Source organism: Podarcis liolepis (genome assembly GCF_965112155.1).
Source record: "Podarcis liolepis genome assembly, chromosome: 2".
Lineage (NCBI taxonomy): Eukaryota > Metazoa > Chordata > Lepidosauria > Squamata > Lacertidae > Podarcis > Podarcis liolepis.
In genome coordinates this window covers 73,070,389-73,088,762 of record NC_139555.1, presented here as the reverse complement: position 1 = coordinate 73,088,762, position 18,374 = coordinate 73,070,389, and the positions used below count along the sequence as shown (strand labels likewise).

Here is an 18,374-nt window from a genome sequence, read left to right as displayed (position 1 = left end):
GCAGTTCAAAACACGTTGAAGTGCAAGTAGATAAATAGGTACCGCTCTGGCGGGAAGGTAAACGGTGTTTCCGTGCGCTGCTCTGGTTCGCCAGAAGCGGCTTAGTCATGCTGGCCACATGGACCGGAAGCTGTATGCCAGCTCCCTCGGCCAATAAAGCGAGATGAGCGCCGCAACCCCAGAGTCGGCCACGACTGGACCTAAGGGTCAGGGGTCCCTTTACCTATTTTGGCCCTCGGTGCTAAAGCACATGCTTCACATGCAGAAGGTCCCAGGTTCAATCCCTGGCAGCATCTCCAGCTAAAAGGAACAGGTAGCAGGTGATGGGAAGGACCTCTGCCTGAGACTACAAAGAAGAGAAGAAGAGTTTGGATTTGATATCCCACTTTATCACTACCCGAAGGAGTCTCAAAGCGGCTAAGATTCTCCTTTCCCTTCCTCCCCCACAACAAACACTCTGTAAGGTGAGTGGGGCTGAGAGACTTCAGAGAAGTGTGACTAGCCCAAGGTCACCCAGCAGCTGCATGTGGAGGAGCGGAGAACTGAACCCGGTTCCCCAGATTACGAATCTACTGCTCTTAACCACTACACCACACTGGCCAAGCCCCAGAAACTTATTCAGCTGACGTTATGAACAAGTTCATCTAAGTAATAAGGCTGGTTTGCCAGGGCCCTTGGCAGTTCCCCCTTGGCATTGACAAGTGGTGGTAGCAGCAACAAGAACTTGCCCAAGTGGCAGTGCTAGAAGTAGAGGACCGAGCAAAGTCGCCCCAAGGCAGTAGCTCTCATCCACCTTACCTTGAGGCAGGTGGCACCAGCCCAACAGCAGTTTCTAAAAGGGTGGCAATCTTTTAAGGTGCCACAAAATGCTCTGTTGTTTGGAGTATTGCCCGGTGAATTCGTGGGTCAGGTAAACTTTGAACCAGGGACTCTCAGATTCACAGATCATTTTCCTGATCACTACTCTAGTGTAATGCAGCAAGGGGGGGTGGAATCATGACCAATGACCATAGCTGTCAACTTTTCCTTTTTCCCTTTTCAGAATAAGGGAATTTCCCTTTAAAAAAGGAAAAAGTTGACAGCTATGCCAATGACATTTGGGGTTACTACAAAGATTGCCAAGACAAACCCACTGGCTGCAGGTCAAGGCCTTTGAGCGTGCTCTGCTTTACACACAAACTCCCCATTTGGTCAGAAAGCAGTCCTGGCGAAGAGAATAGAGAGCTTCACCAGATCAAGCACCTCCGCAAGTGTCAAAGTGTGACTGTAACTAGATCTAAAAGGGAAAGGGGAGGAGGAGCATTATAAAAAGGCTTTTGCTCATCAGACACAATAGGGCCCTTGTACTCTAATGTGGCTGCAATCGGGGTTTCTGCTGTAGAGACACAGCTGAGCCAGAGAAACCCCCCCCCCTTCTCCCTACCTTCAAGCAATGACATCTTTAGTGTTAACAGCTCTGTTGCTGTGGCAACCAGACTGCTTTTGACAAAGCCACATTGACTGAAAGCAACATGTGGGAAACTGGAATCGCTAAAGCCCTGTGAGAAATGGATTCTAAAAGAAAAATTAGAATTGAAATTTTGGGGGTGGTTAAAACACAAACACACAACAGCTCCGTCGGTAGAGCATGAGGCTCTTAATCTCAGGGCCATAAGTTCGAGCCCCAACATTGGGCAAAAGACTTCTGCACTGCAGGGGGTGGACTAGATGGTCCTTGTGGTCCCTTCTAACTCTATGATTCTTTGCAGCATGCATGAGAGGGGACCATCTGTGCACCATCCAGAAGATAGAATTAATCCTAGTAATATTTTGAACAAGTTCAGAACAGGCCCCACAGTGCCAGCACTAAGATGATCTCTTGCATCTTTTGGGTCTGGGTAGGTAGCATAGCACAAGAAGAAGAAGAGTTTGGATTTGATACCCCGCCTTTCACTCCCCTTCAGGAGTCTCAAAGCGGCTAACATTCTCCTTTCCCTTCCTCCCCCACAACAAACACTCTGTGAGGTGAGTGGGGCTGAGAGACTTCAAAGAAGTGTGGCTGGCCCAAGGTCACCCAGCAGCTGCATGTGGAGGAGCGGAGACACGAACCCGGTTCCCCAGATTACGAGTCTATCGCTCTTAACCACTACACCACACTGGCTCACAAGTGTCTTATCACTAGCTGTTTACTCCAAAACATCTTCTTGTGTCAGCTATGCCTGGGGGAAAAAACCATCACCTGGGAACTGGTGAGCTGGGATCATAATTCCTCTTGCCAGTAATAGCCAACCCACTGTTTCCCAGAGTTTTAATGTGTCATTTGTTTCATTCATGCCGTTCATAATTTCACTATAATATGGGTTAAGACTCATTGGGATGATACAAGAACACTATCTGGTCAGATGAATTTTAATTCCAAAAGATTACTGGATGACCAATATTTAATATTCTTACTCCAAATATAAGAAATTACCTACAAGAATATGGTTAGCCACAGAGTGATTTGTTTTGAGCCACTTTCCTTTTCATATTATTTTGGTAAAGAGCAATGAATTCAGAGGTGCACAGCATCATAGCTGCAAAGAAAAGTCTTGACGCACAATTCACCAGTGAGCAAAAAAAATACCAGGAGCTTTTTTAGCTCCTCCAAGAGTAGTGTCTGTTCTTTTTTCGTATTTTAAACAGTACACACTAATGATCATCTTTATCCCTGGATAAATGTAAACCAAAGATTAAAAATGACTCAAATGTCAAGCCCTGAATTCTCTCTCATGAATATCTTGAAATATGGACTCAGAAGAAATCATATTTCTCGGGGGAAGCTTGAAACTATCAGGCAGAGTTTAAAGGTGATGACTATGAACTTGCTCCAGCTATCCTGGATTTGAATCAGCTCTCTGGAAGTTAGGAACCCCCACCCCTTCTGTTTCTGAACTATAGATATATTCTGTGGATTAGTCAGACAATGAACAAGAGAGGCCCTCTTTAATTAGATATTCTTGCCTTGCTTCCATTCCAAGGTAACTTATTGTGTAAATTATAGCAGAGGTTTCATCTTGAATATGTAAGGTAGAAACTCATTGCAAGCAAACATCTTGGAAGTGACTGAGGTAGCAAGCATGTGCTATTTAAAATGCTCAAGTATTGCATATCCATTTAAACAAGGGCTGTTAATTCTGTATAATCAACAACTGCAGAGGGGAAATGTATCAGGTACGCCATATTTATGAAAAGGGATTCAGAGGAGATATGGCTAGCTTGCATAATACTATTCATTGTTGCTTTAACTGTAACACTTTCAAATTGGTTTGTGGGCATTCTGCCACAGCAGTTTTTAAAAACAAATATTACATATATATTTGCCACTTCTTGTTATCTCTCCCTAAGCATAATTTGTTTAACATCCCTGCATGAGCTGCCACATTGTAAAGAGTCATATTATAGGAAGTGCAGAGCTAATTTGCATGCTGAACTACACTTCTTTCCCTCTGCATTTACAATGTATTAAAATGCAAGAGAGTTATAGCTTAATCTCATTGAGAAAGCTTTGAATCATCTTAAACACTTAGGATGTCTTGTATAAAATACCACCAGCCAGATAATTTGTGTGCTTCCATAGAGAAAGGCAGCACCCCAGGTTTCTACTGATTACAAAAAGGAAGGAGTTCTCATTATTTTCCAACTCATTAAAGAGGCCATCTACTCTATTCCATCTTCATTGGATGAAACACAGCTTGCAGTGGATCTAGAACCAGGAAATGTAGCCAGTAAGGGCTGGTTGAAACATCCCATCCCAACACATCACTTCAAGTGTTCCATGCATAATGCTTAAAATGATATTATCCGATATCCTATGTGTGAGGAGTGTCTGACCACAGGCATTTTACATCCCCGGCAGTGGTTACTTTGGTGTTCAGACAACGCACATATACAGGCTCTTTCAATGGTGGAGAGCATTCTACCACACTGAGATAGTTCAGTTGGTAGACTCATAATCTCAGAGTTGTGGGTTTCAGCCCCATGCTGCGCAAAAGATTCCTGCATTGCAAGGGATTGGACTAGGTGGCCCTCATGGTTCCTTCCAACTCCACAATTCTATGATTCATAAAACTATAGCCTGTGGCCACCCAATGACGCTGAATGATACAAAATTCAGGGCAGACAAAAGGAAAGTAGCTTTTCAAACAGCACCTAATTGCTATGGAATTTGCTCCCATAGGAGGTAGTGACAACCACCAGTTTGGATGCCTTTTTATTTTTAAGGGGATTAGACAAATCCATGGAATATAAAGCCATTAATGGCTACTAGGCATGCTGCCACAGGCTTTCCACATGCATCTGGTTGGCCACTATGAAAACAGGATGCTGGACTAGATGTACTTATGGTAGAGCTCTAACTGTGGACACCCTCCTCATAGAAGTTTGGCTGGTGTCAGCATAAAACTTGCTTATTTTCCCAAGCATTGAAGCATTGAAGCATTGGCAGTTTATGGAAGTATCCACAGAATTGTTGGTTCTCCAACCTTATTTGCATATTTGTTTTAATTTCACTTCCCATGTATTACTATGATTTAATGCATAGAACATGGTGTTTTAATACATTTGTAAACCACCCCAGGGCCAAGATATACGATGGACGGAATAAAATGCTCCTTTAAAAATGCCCCATTTGGCTTCTTTTCTACTGTTAAGTATAATCATAAATAATTACAGCAAAACAAACATCATCTAGGCAGACAAGGAATCTTCTGTTGCTTATTGCAACAGATATGCCAACATGAACTCCGTTTTCTGACTGAAGGTTCTTATGTAGCTAAAAGGGCACCATCTACAAACAAGAGGGAGGAATGAGCAGGTTCGGGGTATCCCCAAGGTTTGCAGAAGAACAGAAAGTCTTTATGGAAAACACACTAAAGGGGTGGGTTGAGGGAGAAGCAAAATGATCATGTTCTGCGGACATGAAATGCTGGGAATGGAATGGAAAACTCTGAACAAGGACATTCCACATTGCAACACTTTGTTGCAAGTTCCACTTGTAACTTGCCCAAAAGTTGGTTGCCAACACCCAGTTATCAGTGATGATAATTTCAGGATTCCAGCTTGTGCAAGTTACAGAGGAAGTATGATTCACTCAGGTTTCCTTTGCTGTTACTTGTCTATAATGTGCGGTGCTGCCTAAAGTCACCTTCTAAAAGTCATAAGTTGCCTGCTAGTTTGATAAGGGAAGTGGCAAAAGGGTTGAGGGTGTTCATTGGTGACTGGTTGCCACTGGGACTCATAGGCAAGGGAAGCAACAGCTGGTGGAGCTATGGTCAATGATAGGCAAAGCCGACCAATCCTAGTTGTCTCCCCATCCTCTCCCCTGCTGCGTTCTAGAAAGGCAACACTGAGACTAAGAAGGAGGAAGCTAACAATTACTACCTCCCTTGTGTTTCTTGTAAGTAAGAAGGCAGGTAAGTGAGGCTGGACTGCCAGAAGACAAAAGTTAGTGGGGCAGTGACCAAATGGGCCAACCTCCATAGGCCTGGTCTTTAACCTTCCCCACATACCATACCAAGAAAAACCACAAACATAAGGTGGCGGAGAGAATTAAAACACACCAGCTCCTGCAATTCTTCCCTGAATGAATTACCTTAGGTCTAACACATGAATGATACACACCCAACAAACACATAGTGTGGTGCGATAGTTCAACATCCTATGACAGATCTTCAAATGTGCTGAAGTTGTATAAAGGTACCTTGATCTTCCTAAGGCTCCAGCTAAGCCGTAAATCTGGATAAACTTGTTTCAGTTTGTTGGCAGATTGGAAAATAACATAATAAAGGGAGCAGCCGCATGGCCTGTTTTACAAAGACACATTATGGTTTATACAGACTCTCTACCTCCCCCAATTCCTGCATTTCCACTTTGATGAATTAGAATCAACTTGCTTGAACTCTCTTAAGCAATTCTTCTTTTCTTTTTTTTTACAAGGCAGCCAACATCATAACTTTAAACATTTAACAATGCAAAACAGTTAATCAGTTAACTTGGGGTTATATCGAATGCTAGTCCTACTCACAGTCAACCCACTGAAATTAATGACCATGACCAACTTAGGTCCATTATTTTCAGTGTGTTTACTCTGAGTAGGACTAGTACCAGGCACAATCCTTCGACTCCAAACTATCTGGTTACTAATAGGATCAGATAGCTCCATTGGTTAGAGCCCGGTTCTGATACCAACAAGGTTGCAGTTTCGATCTCCATATGGGACAGCTGCATATTCCTGTATTGCAGTGGGTTGCTTCTAGATCAGCCTTTCTCAACCTGTGGGTCCCCAGATGTTGTTGAACTACAACTCCCATCACCCCTAGCTAGCAAGGCTCTGGCTAGCAAGGCTCAGGGATGATGGGAGTTGTAGTTCAACAACATCTGGGGACCCACAGATTGAGAACCGCTGCTCTAGATCAGTGTTTCCCAACCGGTGTTCCGCGGCACACGAGTGTGCCGTGAGACGTTGCCTCGTGTGCCGTGAGATGCCTGGAGGGAGGCGGGCGAGTCGGGCGGCGAGAGGCGGGGCGGCGGCGGCGAGGAGAGGCCGCGCCTCCTGCTGCTGCCTGGCGCTCCTCCTCGCAGCCGGCAGTGCTGCCTGGGCGCCTCCGCGCGACTCTGCCTCGCTGGGTTTGGTCTCCCAGCAGAGACGGGTCACACGCGCCCCTCCCTCCCTCCCTCAGCCTGCGCGGAGGGAGAGCCAGAGAGAGGCATCTCTCCTGCGCAGCGGGAGAGGGAGCAGCTGGAGCGATGCCCCAAACGAACGCATGGGACCAGAGGGGAAATCCTCTCCGAGGCGGATTGAGCGCAGCTGAGAGAAGCCTTTCGAGGAGCTGCCGTGTCCCCTGGAAACCCCCTTCCCAGCTCTGCCTGCCTGCCTGCCGTGGGGCTCGTATCGCCCTTTAAAGGGCGCGGGAAACTAGAAATGTGGGGACTTGGGGTTTTCCTCAGGCTGAATTCCGAGCTGAATTCCGAGCGAGGGACTGAGGGACGGCGGCAACTGAGGCGGCGGCGAGGATCCGCGGCGAGCCGGGGGCGGCTCCGCGGTGGTGGTGCCGAGCGGCGGGGCAGCGCGTGCAAAAGGGAGGAGCGCGAGACAGCGGAGGAGGAGGAGGCCGGCATGTCCGGGCAGCAGCAGCAGCAGCAGCAGCAGCAACTCCCGGCGACGGCTCCTCAAGCCCCGCCGCCGCCCCCTCCTCCGCCCGCTATCGCCGCCACCACCACAACAGCCGCCGCCGCCTCAGTTGCCGCCGTCCCTCAGTCCCTCGCTCTGCTGCCTCCTCCCACCCCCAAAGCTTGGAGGTTCCCCAGCAAGGGGGAGGGAAAAAACTTTCACTTTTGTGCGTCCCTCCCGGCGTGACGCTGCGCGCTGACGTCACGAGGCGGGGCTTTAATGGTGGTGTGCCGCGAGATTTTTTTTCAGTAAACAGGTGTGCCGTTGCCCAAAAACGTTTGGGAAACACTGCTCTAGATGATCCTCAGGGTTCCTTACAATTCTATGATTCTAAGGTAATTTAAGCCTCACACCACCATCTGCAAGCACCCACAGCATCACCAGAATGTAGCATAATTAATAACATATCAAAGCCACAGGTTTAAGTGCTGCACCAAAATCATAATGAACTGACATAAGAAATAAGCTTTAACAGAAATGTATGTTGTCAGCCTTTGTAAGATACATTTTTAAAATACACCTAGGTAACTCCCCTAGAAGCCTTGTAAAGACTGGGATTTACTACATTAATCTCTCTATGGGAATTATCACCTAGCTGTAAGATACATGTTTAGCATAATGAGAAATGAGCAGTGTTTTGCAAATGATACACTATAGGAAACAAGCATTTCTTACACATATATTATTTCCTTGCAGCCAGACTCTTAATGTGCATTTGTAGCCTTTAGTAGATTGCCTGGGATCTTGGACAGGGCATAGAAGAGTTCAGTCAATCAGGGTTAGTCACACTACACTTCCTCCGCCATTTAAACTGGATTTCACCATGTTCATACCCATATGAAAGCTGTGGGAAGTTTTGTACTGTTAAGCATTTGAAATGTTTCACTCTAGATTTGACTGTTATTCCTCTGGCAGGAGAGGCCATGCGGATCAGTATCAGACCAGCTATAACAAAATTTCTTGTTCTGCAACATGTCATTAGCTCACAATATATTAGCTCCCTGAAAGGAAGAGTTTTGATCCCTCATAATCAAAGGAGACTTCAAATATTCCATGAAACTACTGTTGAACTCATTATCGAGGGGCTGACTTCACCTGTACTAATCATTATTAGTGCCAAAATATGACCTTTTTAAAAGAAATGCTTATCCATATTTTATTTCTTAGGTGTCTAACCATCAATTAATATTGAGCAAAGCTAAATAAAAACATATGAATATATTCTTCAAAGGAGCCATTTCAAGATCTGCAATATAGCTTCCTGCAATACATATTGCTGAGTCTCTAACCTCTGCAATATGCTACTTTCATGTGACCTGGAGTAATAGTTTGCATTTCATTGATAATTAAAAAGGGGGTTGCCAATTATGTGTATGATTCAGTATAATGATTTGTTTTCTTTCCTGCAAATCAAATCCTTTAATGTTGCTTTAGGGAACCACTGGCAGGGCTAAAAATGCAACTGTTTGCTTCGTCCCAACAAATAATGTCATTTGGAGCATTAGAAAGACCCACTGCCCCAGCTTGCTAAATCTGGTTAATGTGTCCCTCTGATTATTTATATTATTTTATCAGAACCAATAAGGGGGACTCCCTGCACACCATGCAATGAAACACACCGTACTCTAATGCACCTCTCCCTGAATCATTAAATACTGTGAATTATAATTCAGTGTATTCAGTATCTGATAGACATTGTATTTTCCAAATAAGGAGAGAGTGGGAAAAGAAGGAGATTTTATGTGCACACAAAAGCAGCCTGCTCTGAGCTGTCACTGAGTCACGTTAAAGCAATTAACAGGAAGAGGCCACATAAGAAGCAGTATGAGCCCTTGGCCATCATGTTGGCCTGGATGGCATGAACTAGCCATGCTTATCCTTCTGTCCTTTTAATTCCATGCATTCCTTCCACTTGGAAATGCTGCCCTTAAGTAGTTTGGCTTACGAGCAAGAAAACCAGTTTGGGTCTTCTAGACTAAGCCAGCAGTGTGTGTGGCATTTCATTCGAAGGGAAACAAAGTTGACAGCACTTCTAAGAAGTGCATAGATAATTGCTATGCCAAGCGGGGCAAATCAAACCACTTAACACTTTAGGAAAATAACCAAAGCCACAGTTAAAGCTCCTGCAATGTCTTTGGGGAAGCCACATTTTATATTCCCAGACTAAAATTATTAGTGAGCATTTTGAAAAGGTTCCTCTAACAGGAACTATACGAAACAACATGGACCTCTCAATCACAATGTGCAGTGGTTGAGTGACATATGGCTCTGTGGTTGTGTGTTTCAGTCCATTAAAAACCTTTTGCATCAAGTACTTAAGTAAAAAAAAAATCTTTCTATTGAACAGTCTGTCCAGATACAGACTGTTCTGATTTGGTTCCCACAGTGAAAGAAAGCTTTTTGGCAAAGAGAAGCCATCTGCCAAGTCCAGAAAAGCCTTGATGGGGAGAGTTTGGTGATGTCGGAAGCCTACTGTGAAACAGCATTCCCAGCAACAGAAACCACCTTGGATCTCAGAGCACTGGTGCAGATTATCTGGTTGTGTGTGCCCATGTATCTCTGCAAATAATGGATTTCCCCCACTCCTACTTTCTGAATACAAAGATGAAAACATTTGTATTTTATTGTGTATTGAGTGTTCCTTCCTACTTATAATTATCTGGGATTGTTAAGATGAGCTCAAATGATAGCGCTGGGACTATTTTAAAGTTGTGATTTTTTAAAAAAGAATATAATTGCATATATAATCCTCTCAAGAGGGTGTGAAGAAGACATTGAGAAAGGCTACTTGCTCTCCCAGCAATGCCATTCCTCTTGGCTTCTCTTTTTAGTCATTAAAGATTGAAATTTAGTAGGTCTAGACAAGTCATTTTGTGACCCTGGCCAGAACCCAAGGTCAGCAAGGTCCCACATCTGCTAGGGTGTCACATCCCAGCAGGGAGACCACCGACAACAGCCTCCACCTCTCACTGTGCCCCAGACAATAGTGGTGGTGAGAAAGTGGAGCAGTAGATGCCACACTGCCTGCTTGCTGGGGGCAAGCAAGCAGACAGAAGTTATGATGAGAAAGAGGACCAGCAGCTGGTGCTAAGGGCAGTGAGGAGGCAGATTTACCAAGGAAGTGGGGGATGGGGTGTGTCTTATTTAGTTTAAAATATCTATCAAACACTAACATTATAAAGTATCAGACTAGTGCACAGAAAACCAAAGATAAGTGTAAAATATACACAAAAATTTATAGTACAACACCAGAAGATGGTCACTGGGCAATAATCTAATATTTCATTCAGAAAAGCTTTAGGTAAATAAAAAGGCCTGGAGCATGCATCTGAAAGAGTAGATGGTTGGGATGTGCCTCATCTCGGATGGTAATGAATTCCACATTTAAGGGGCTACAATACTGAAAGCTCTACCAGTGGTGGACTGCAAGACGAACAGTAGGAACTCTTGGTGCCACCAGGAAGTCCTCTACCATGGAACATAGTGGCTAGGGAGGGATGTAAGGGGAGAGGTGGCTTCTTAAGTAGCTTGGACCCAAGTTGTTCAGGGAGTTGAAAATAAGTAACAGCACCTTGAACCTGGCCTGGTAACATATAGGCAGCCACTGCAGCTGGTTTGATAAAGGTGTAATGTGTTGATGATAGCATCCTTAAAACAACGTTTTGCACTAACTGCAGCTTCCAGATCAACTTCAAGGGCAGTCACACAGAAATTGCATTGGAGTCAAGCCTTGAGTAGACAAATGCATGGCCACTGTGGCCAGATTATCACTGTCCAAGAATGGCTACAGCTGGGGTTCCAGCTGGAACCAATGGAGCCTTTAGCGACAGAGATGAAACCGAGGAGTACCCTCACAGTATGAACCTGTGTCTTCAAAGGGAGTGCTGTCCAGACAAGGCAAGTGCCAAATTTCCCAGACCCAGGAACCACCCAGTAAGGTCTGCATCTTGCCAGGATTCTGCCTCAGTTTATTGGCCCTTATCCAGCCTGCCATCACATCCAGACACCAATTCTGGACTTATTCCCAATTCAATTGTTACAGAGAAATAGCAGTGAGTGTCAGCAGCATACTGAAGACATCATGCTCCAAATCTCCCAATGGCTTCATAGATGTTCAATAGCACTGGGAACAAAATAGTGCCCTGTGACATCTCACAACTTAACAATCAGGGTGGTGACACACAGTCACTCACACTACTCTCTGCAACCAGCCCTACAGGTGAGAGAAGAACCACTGAAAAATGGTGTCTCCAACCCCCAACTCACATAACTGATCCAGGAGAATACCATGGTCAACAGCATCTGAAGGGCCTTACAAAACCTGGAGTGAACCCTGAATTCCAGCATTCTGTATACTCACACAGGGCCAGAGGAAACAACTGCAATTAGGATATGGATTAACAGGATTGTCGTTTGCTCTCCCAACCCTGCTGCTAACTGTAGATAGCAACATTGAGTTGGAGTTAGTGCCATGGAAGCACATTTCTCTTCCAATATTATTGTTGATACACAATTAGAATCAACATCAATATGTATAGACAAGGCTCCCAGGTGTGACAGAAATTGATCAGAAACAAGACCTTTGCTACGCCAAGACACAGTTTTCAGAAATCATGAGCATCTTAAGTTTTGAATATGGAAAGTGAATGAAAAACCTACAGTGACTAGAATACACATTTTGAAACAAATCTTCTTTTAACATAACCACTATTAAACACACCCAATTGACTTATTCCATGCTAAAGATGCTCTTAATGTCACTTGTGAAAAAATGTCCCCAAAATTCTAGTTTGTTTAACACAGAGAGGGATCTATAACAACTAGTTAGGAGAATGAATGAATATGTGAATGTTTATGGTTAACAGTAAATAAACTGAGGCCAAATAAGAGTATGGGCAATCAGCTTCTTGCGGTAATAAACATAAAGAAAGTAATTGATCAGCATTTTTCTGTGAAAAATAATGATACTATCACGTTTTATATTATATAAAATATGGGAAGGAAGGAGAGGGAGAGGGAGAGGGAGAGAGGATTGAGCTACAAATCACTGAAGGGTGCGTGGCAGAAGGAATGTGCTTTGCTTAACACTTAACACACTGTGTGCAGGGAATTGTTTTGTGTGTAGCATCCCATTGTGTAAAACCCTCCCCTCCAGTTGACAGTATGAAGTGGTACAGTTCAGGTACAGAGTTACCTCCACATCTGCTGTTTTGAGAACCAGGCTTCAGCCTCTCTGTAGAGATCCAGCTCAACAGTCTCTCAACACTGCAATCTTACTCTCAAGGTCCACCAAGCAACAGTACTTATTCCAAATAAGTTTATATGCTACATGGGATCGCAGCCTAGATGTTACAGTTGCATGCAGAGCCTTGCAAACAGAGCAGCATTTCTAATTATGAAATTGTGACTGAATGACCTTGCAAAGAGCCCAAAAATAAATATAGGGCAGGGGTAACCAACATTGCGCAAGAACATCTTGATGGCCTCACACTGGCGTATTCATTCAGGTGAAAATAATACTTGTGTCACCCATGCTTGTGTGTTCTTATGCATGTGCTTTCAGCAGAAAGCCCAACTGAGTTCAGCTGGACATGCTTCTTGGTGAAGGTGTCTAAATGGCAATGTTAGTGAACAGACTCACCTTATACATGTTTCCCCAAAAGCAAGACCCACTGTGTTCAAAAGGTCTTATTCCCAAGTATACGATCGAAGCCTTAAATTTGCTTCTTTGGGTACAAAAGGGCAGATTATGTACTACAGATGCCTATACCAATCTGCAGTAGTATTTGTCTGAAGAATGAGGAGCTTTAAATACATCAAGAAAACACATATGAAAAGGTGCCTCAGCACGCATGGAGACTTGGTTAACATCTTTCTTTGCACATCAAGTCCAGTCTGCAGCATAATCAGGTAACACAATATTGATGTGACATTCAATTGCATCAACATGCACATACAATGGGCTAAGCGCATATATAAAAAAAGCACATCCATACTACTACACTTGAGACAGATCGTAAGAGATTTACCCTACAAACCTATACATGTCTACTGAGGAAAAGGTTTCATTTTTTCAGTGGTGCTTCCTTCCAGGTAGGTGGGCAAAAAACCCAGCAGTTTCAGGCTGCAACCATATTCAAACCTACTAGGGAGTAAGCTGCATTGATCTCAAAGGTAATTCTGAGTAAGGATTGCACTGTGAATATATCCGCTACTTACTCTTGATTTAGCAAAGATAAGGCAGTGCCAAGTATGATGATGTCCTGGTCAAGATGCCCTCCAATGGCCCTTTGGTGACCACCTGACCCAAGCTTACCAAAGGATGGATGGGGAGAAATGACAGAAGAGATGGCAGCCAGCCACAAGTAGCATAGCTCCTACCACGTGACAATCCCTTAACCCAGTGCTGCAAAGAGAAGCACTTGGCAAGTCAACTCCAGATGGTACTGCCACTGGTACCATCTTCCTAACAGCCAACAGGCTCCTTTCCTACCACCTCATATCCTCCAAAACTTTGCTCATGGAATATTGGGGACACCTGCAGAGGAGTGTGCAATTTCATGCCTCCCCTCCAGGCCTAGCTAAAAACGTAAGAAGACTCTTATTTGATGAGGCCGATGTCCTACATAGTCCAGCATTCAGTTCTCACAGCAGCCAACCAGCTGGCAAGTGGAAGTCTACAAGCAAGACACGAGCACAACATGCTCTGCCACTCATGAGCACTCTCCCACTCATGATCTGGTATTTAGAGGCATATTGCCTTGGATAAGGGAGAAAACATACAGCTATCATGACTAGGAGCCATCTAGGCAAACCAGTATATTCCACTACAGTTACACTTCTTGTCTGCTTGCTTACATATATATGGCAACTTAGCCATATAATTTATTCAAGGTTATATCAGGCTGGAGTATACGCCACCCTCTGATTTCATTCTCAGCATCCTTAACTGCCCGGAAGGTTCTGGCCTAGCCTGTTAGTCACGACCTTGTTTTGTCACCAGTGTCAGTTCCATAAGTATAATAAGTGCACCATATAATTGGATGTTTACTCTTTCAATAATTAATGCAACTTAATTATTCTAATCATCATCTGTTGAAAACATTTTTGGCAAATAAAAAACAACAACAAAACTCTGTTAAACATTCCAACAGTGCTCCCCCAAAAGAGCTTTAAAGTATAGCAGTGGATTAGCAGTCATCCCTGCAGTGGAAATTACCACAATATTAACTATGTATGAAATATATATAGTTATACATCTTGAAGCAGCATTTGTTACACTGCACCAATGAAAAGGACTGTAAGTTCTAACAGAATAAAAATGTAACATGACGTTAAATGAAACAGGGTGCTAATAGACAGGGGTCGTTGAGTCTCAGTACTATTGGTCTTGTTGTCAAATCCACATTAAAGTGTTGTTGGAAATGCATTTTTTTAGTTTCTATCTCAGATCTTTTGCACTGCTAAACTCAGTAACTCAGGCAATATTTCCCTGGTTCACCACAGTGTAGCATCATCAGCATTCAAATCACTATCTGACTCACCGGCCGGGCGGGGGGAGGGAATAGAGAGAGAAGAGAAGGAAGCATATTTCAGCCCACGCAAAGGAGCAAAATAATTTTACAATTAGTAATTTAAAACACTAATTCAGGGACTACTTCGAAAAGCCTTAAAGGTTTGGAACAACTAGGCCCTCAATAACATAAGGTTTCCATGCAATTTAGAGAATTTCTAATTCAAATTCTTCAGGAGCATCTAGACCACTGCAGCAGAGAGCACAACACTTGTCTTTAGCTTCCAAATAAGGAGAAACAACAGCTTGTTGTAGTTGTTTAGTCGTTTAGTCATGTCCGACTCTTCATGACCCCATGGACCAGAGCACGCCAGACACTCTTGTCTGGAAACAACAGCTACTTACCTTTAAAGCACATTTCCTCCCTGTCGCCTTGTGAAAGCACTCCATTACTTTGCCATTGATGCCAAGGCCCAGCACCCGCTTAGAGATTTTGTAGTCATCTGTGACTGCATGTTTCTTTATTTCCCCCTTGACAGGGACAGCTCCAGCAGGCAAAGGTCTTGTGTTGCTTTTGCTGTCCTCCTGGTCCTCGGGTGGGGGTCCCTGCTGACTCTCGCCTTGTTCCATGGTAGGCAGAAGCAACAAATTCAGAAAAAGAAGTAGCCGGCCCAGCCCAGTTCCACCTCACATTCACCGTCTTCCGCAAGGTACCTCCATCAAGTAGGTCAAGACAAACATTTCAAGGAGCCTGGATCCATTTCCTAGGATTCCACTAAGGGATCACCTTTAAAAAAAAAAGTGAACAGGCATTTTTGTTGATTATAAAAAGCATGAGAACATAAGCCCTGCTATGTTAGATCAAAGTCCCATTTAGCCAACATCCTGTTTCTCAGTGGCCAGCCAGATGTTTATGGGAAACCCTCAGGGAGGACATGAGTACAGCAAAACTCTCTCACTGTTATTCTCCACCAGCTGGTATCCAGAAACAAGTTGCTTCCAATCAAGAGTGGCCAGGAGTAGAAAAGGATAGGGCTCTTGCACCTTTAATCATAGCTGTCAACTTTTCCCTTTTCTTGCGAGGAATCCTATTTGGAATAAGGGGATTTCCCTTTAAAAAAGGGAAAAGCTGACAGCTATGCCTTTAATGGTTGTATAAAAGAGTGAATTTTAGTATGTGTGGCTTACTAGACGTAGCTTCTGCTAAGCAAATAAACTGCACTAACTGTAACCATGGTGTGGCTTACTAGGCGTACCTTCTACTTACCAAATAAACTGCAGTAACCTGCCCTCTTTTTCACCTTATCACCCTACACTGATCCTGGCGGTAGTTTGTCTCAGGACTCGTAACCATCAATAGGAGAACAATGGACAGTTTTCCATACCAATTCCTCTCCAGGTTCTGTAGTAGGCCATGTGGCTTATAGAAAGCAAGCAAAACAATTCACATAGTAACTTCATGGCATAACATGACTGCAGCAATCAGTTTGACCTGGAGCTGCCAACGTTTTACACTGGAAGGATGTGTGTGCTTTTAACAGTTGTACAACACACAAATTCAGCATGTGAAGCCCTAGCTTTCACTGTGTTCCATGCAAGAAACAATGCTATTGTTGAATTCCTAACTACTGTGCATTTGCTAAACTTTTGTAAAATAAAAAGTAGCATTAGCAAAGAATGACTGCATTCCTTAACTTGCATTTAAAAAGAAAGAAAGAAAGAAAGAAAGAAAGAAAGAAAGAAAGAAAGAAAGAAAGAATTAGCTTTATAGCATTCAAACTTCAAGAAAGGCTCATCTCAGACCTCCTGAATGTTGGGATATTTGAGAGGGCCAACACTAAAAACTGGTGAATTTTCTCCATGAAGATAGAAAAACAAGGGAAGAGCCCACATGATACTGTTTTTAGACAGTGGTGCTTTGCAGGCAACATATTGTGTTTTATTTTACTTATATGCCATTGTTGTTAGTTACCATGGGTGTCTAAGGCAGGACATATACTTAGTAAACAGGACATTTACTTAGTAAACATCATATCTGCAAGTTAGATCAGAGTAATGTCGGTACTTGCACAGGGTAGCAAAATAATGGCATAACCAATCCAGCCACCATAGTACCAAATTAACATTTAAATACTTCCTGTTCAGCTTCCAATGTTGGTGCTATTCTGATTGGAGAAGATATTACCTGAGAATGCCCCAAGATCCCAGCAGGAATGGGGAAACTGGGATGGGAAGCTGAAGGAGATTCTTACATCTTGTGGAAATATCCCCATACTCTTAATTTTAACATATATTTAAATTTGGCTACAAGTATTCTGAAGGGACGCGGTGGCGCTGTGGTCTAAACCACAGAGCCTAGGGCTTGCCGATCAGAAGGTTGGTGATTCGAATCCCCATGACGGGGTGAGCTCCCGTTGCTCAGTCCCTGCTCCTGCTCCTGCCAACCTAGCAGTTCAAAAGCACGTCAAAGTGCAAGTAGATAAATAGGTACTGCTCTGGCGGGAAGGTAAACGGTGTGTCCGTGCGTTGCTCTGGTTCGCCAGAAGTGGCTTAGTCATGCTGGCCACATGACCCGAAAGCTGTACCCCGGCTCCCTCAGCCAGTAAAGCGAGATGAGTGCCGCAACCCCAGAGTTACCTTTACAAGTATTCTGCATGAAAAAACTGAAGGGCCATGGAAAGGACTGGGCTTTACCATTAAAGATGACTGAACCCTCTCATTTCTTTCACCCGGGCCACCCCAAACAGCTGTCTTTAAATACAGGGGTGGTGAACCTTGGGACTTCCAGATGTTGTTGTGACTCCCAACTCCCATCAGCCAAAGCTAGCTTGGCCATTAGCCAGGAGTAGTGAGAGTTGTAGTCCAACAACCTCTGGAGGGCCATAAGTTCCCCACACCTGGGCTAGACAACCCCAAATCCACCCACTCTCTGACAACAAACGAGGCAGAAGGTTACCTGTTTGTCTAAGTAAGCAAATGTGTAGGAGGCTTCAATAAGTTGCCAGCTTTAAAGCTGGAAAACTCTCCTCATCTCTTTTCAGAGATGTGTACTGGAGTTTCCCCACATGCTGCCTTCCATCATCTCAGGTCACACTGATGGAAAAAGCTTCACTTGATTAATTTTTTTGTTTCTAGGCAGCTCCCGTTTAAAGAAATGGAAACCCCTTCAAGGTCTAAACTGACAACACTCAACTTCACAGCTATACAGTAGGTGAATAATTCCAGTACAGGAACGGTAGCATGCCAAGCAGCTCACCTGTGCGTGAAGGAAGGTCAGGGAACAGTGCTGGCTCAACGTCGAGATGAGGGGAACCATCTGGATTAGTTAACACATTGAAAGAGTGGTGGGACAGGCAATAGCTTTCCTCGCCTATCCTCCTTCGAAGACAGAGCCAGGAAAGCTAATCACCGTGGCTGTGCTAGGGAGGTAGCACTGATAACAGTAGCAGCACAGCATACACACACACATATCCAGAGGAGGGCAACATGTTTGGGATCTGACTGTTCATTCTTCCGCATGTCTTGGCTGGGTAAGTTATTGGCAGCTGCTGAGATATCTATCTGCCTGCCCACCCCAGTATGCCAGCCACCTAGAGCGCCCACCCACCAGGAGGCAGCAGCAGAATAATGTGACGCCTAATCCAAATTGTTCCCCACATCGGATGGTCAGGC

General features: G+C 44.1%; 1 protein-coding gene across 1 annotated transcript in view; it reads right to left on the bottom strand.

Annotated features, from left to right (window-relative positions):
* The window catches only part of MAPKAPK3 (MAPK activated protein kinase 3), a 75,451-nt gene that overhangs the window by 55,727 nt on the left and 1,350 nt on the right, over positions 1-18,374 (bottom strand). The window contains exon 2 of the mRNA XM_083488753.1: positions 15,108-15,489. Within this exon, the coding sequence (XP_083344879.1) occupies positions 15,108-15,332 (225 nt within the window). The 5' untranslated portion in view covers positions 15,333-15,489. The remainder of the gene's footprint in view (positions 1-15,107; positions 15,490-18,374) is intronic.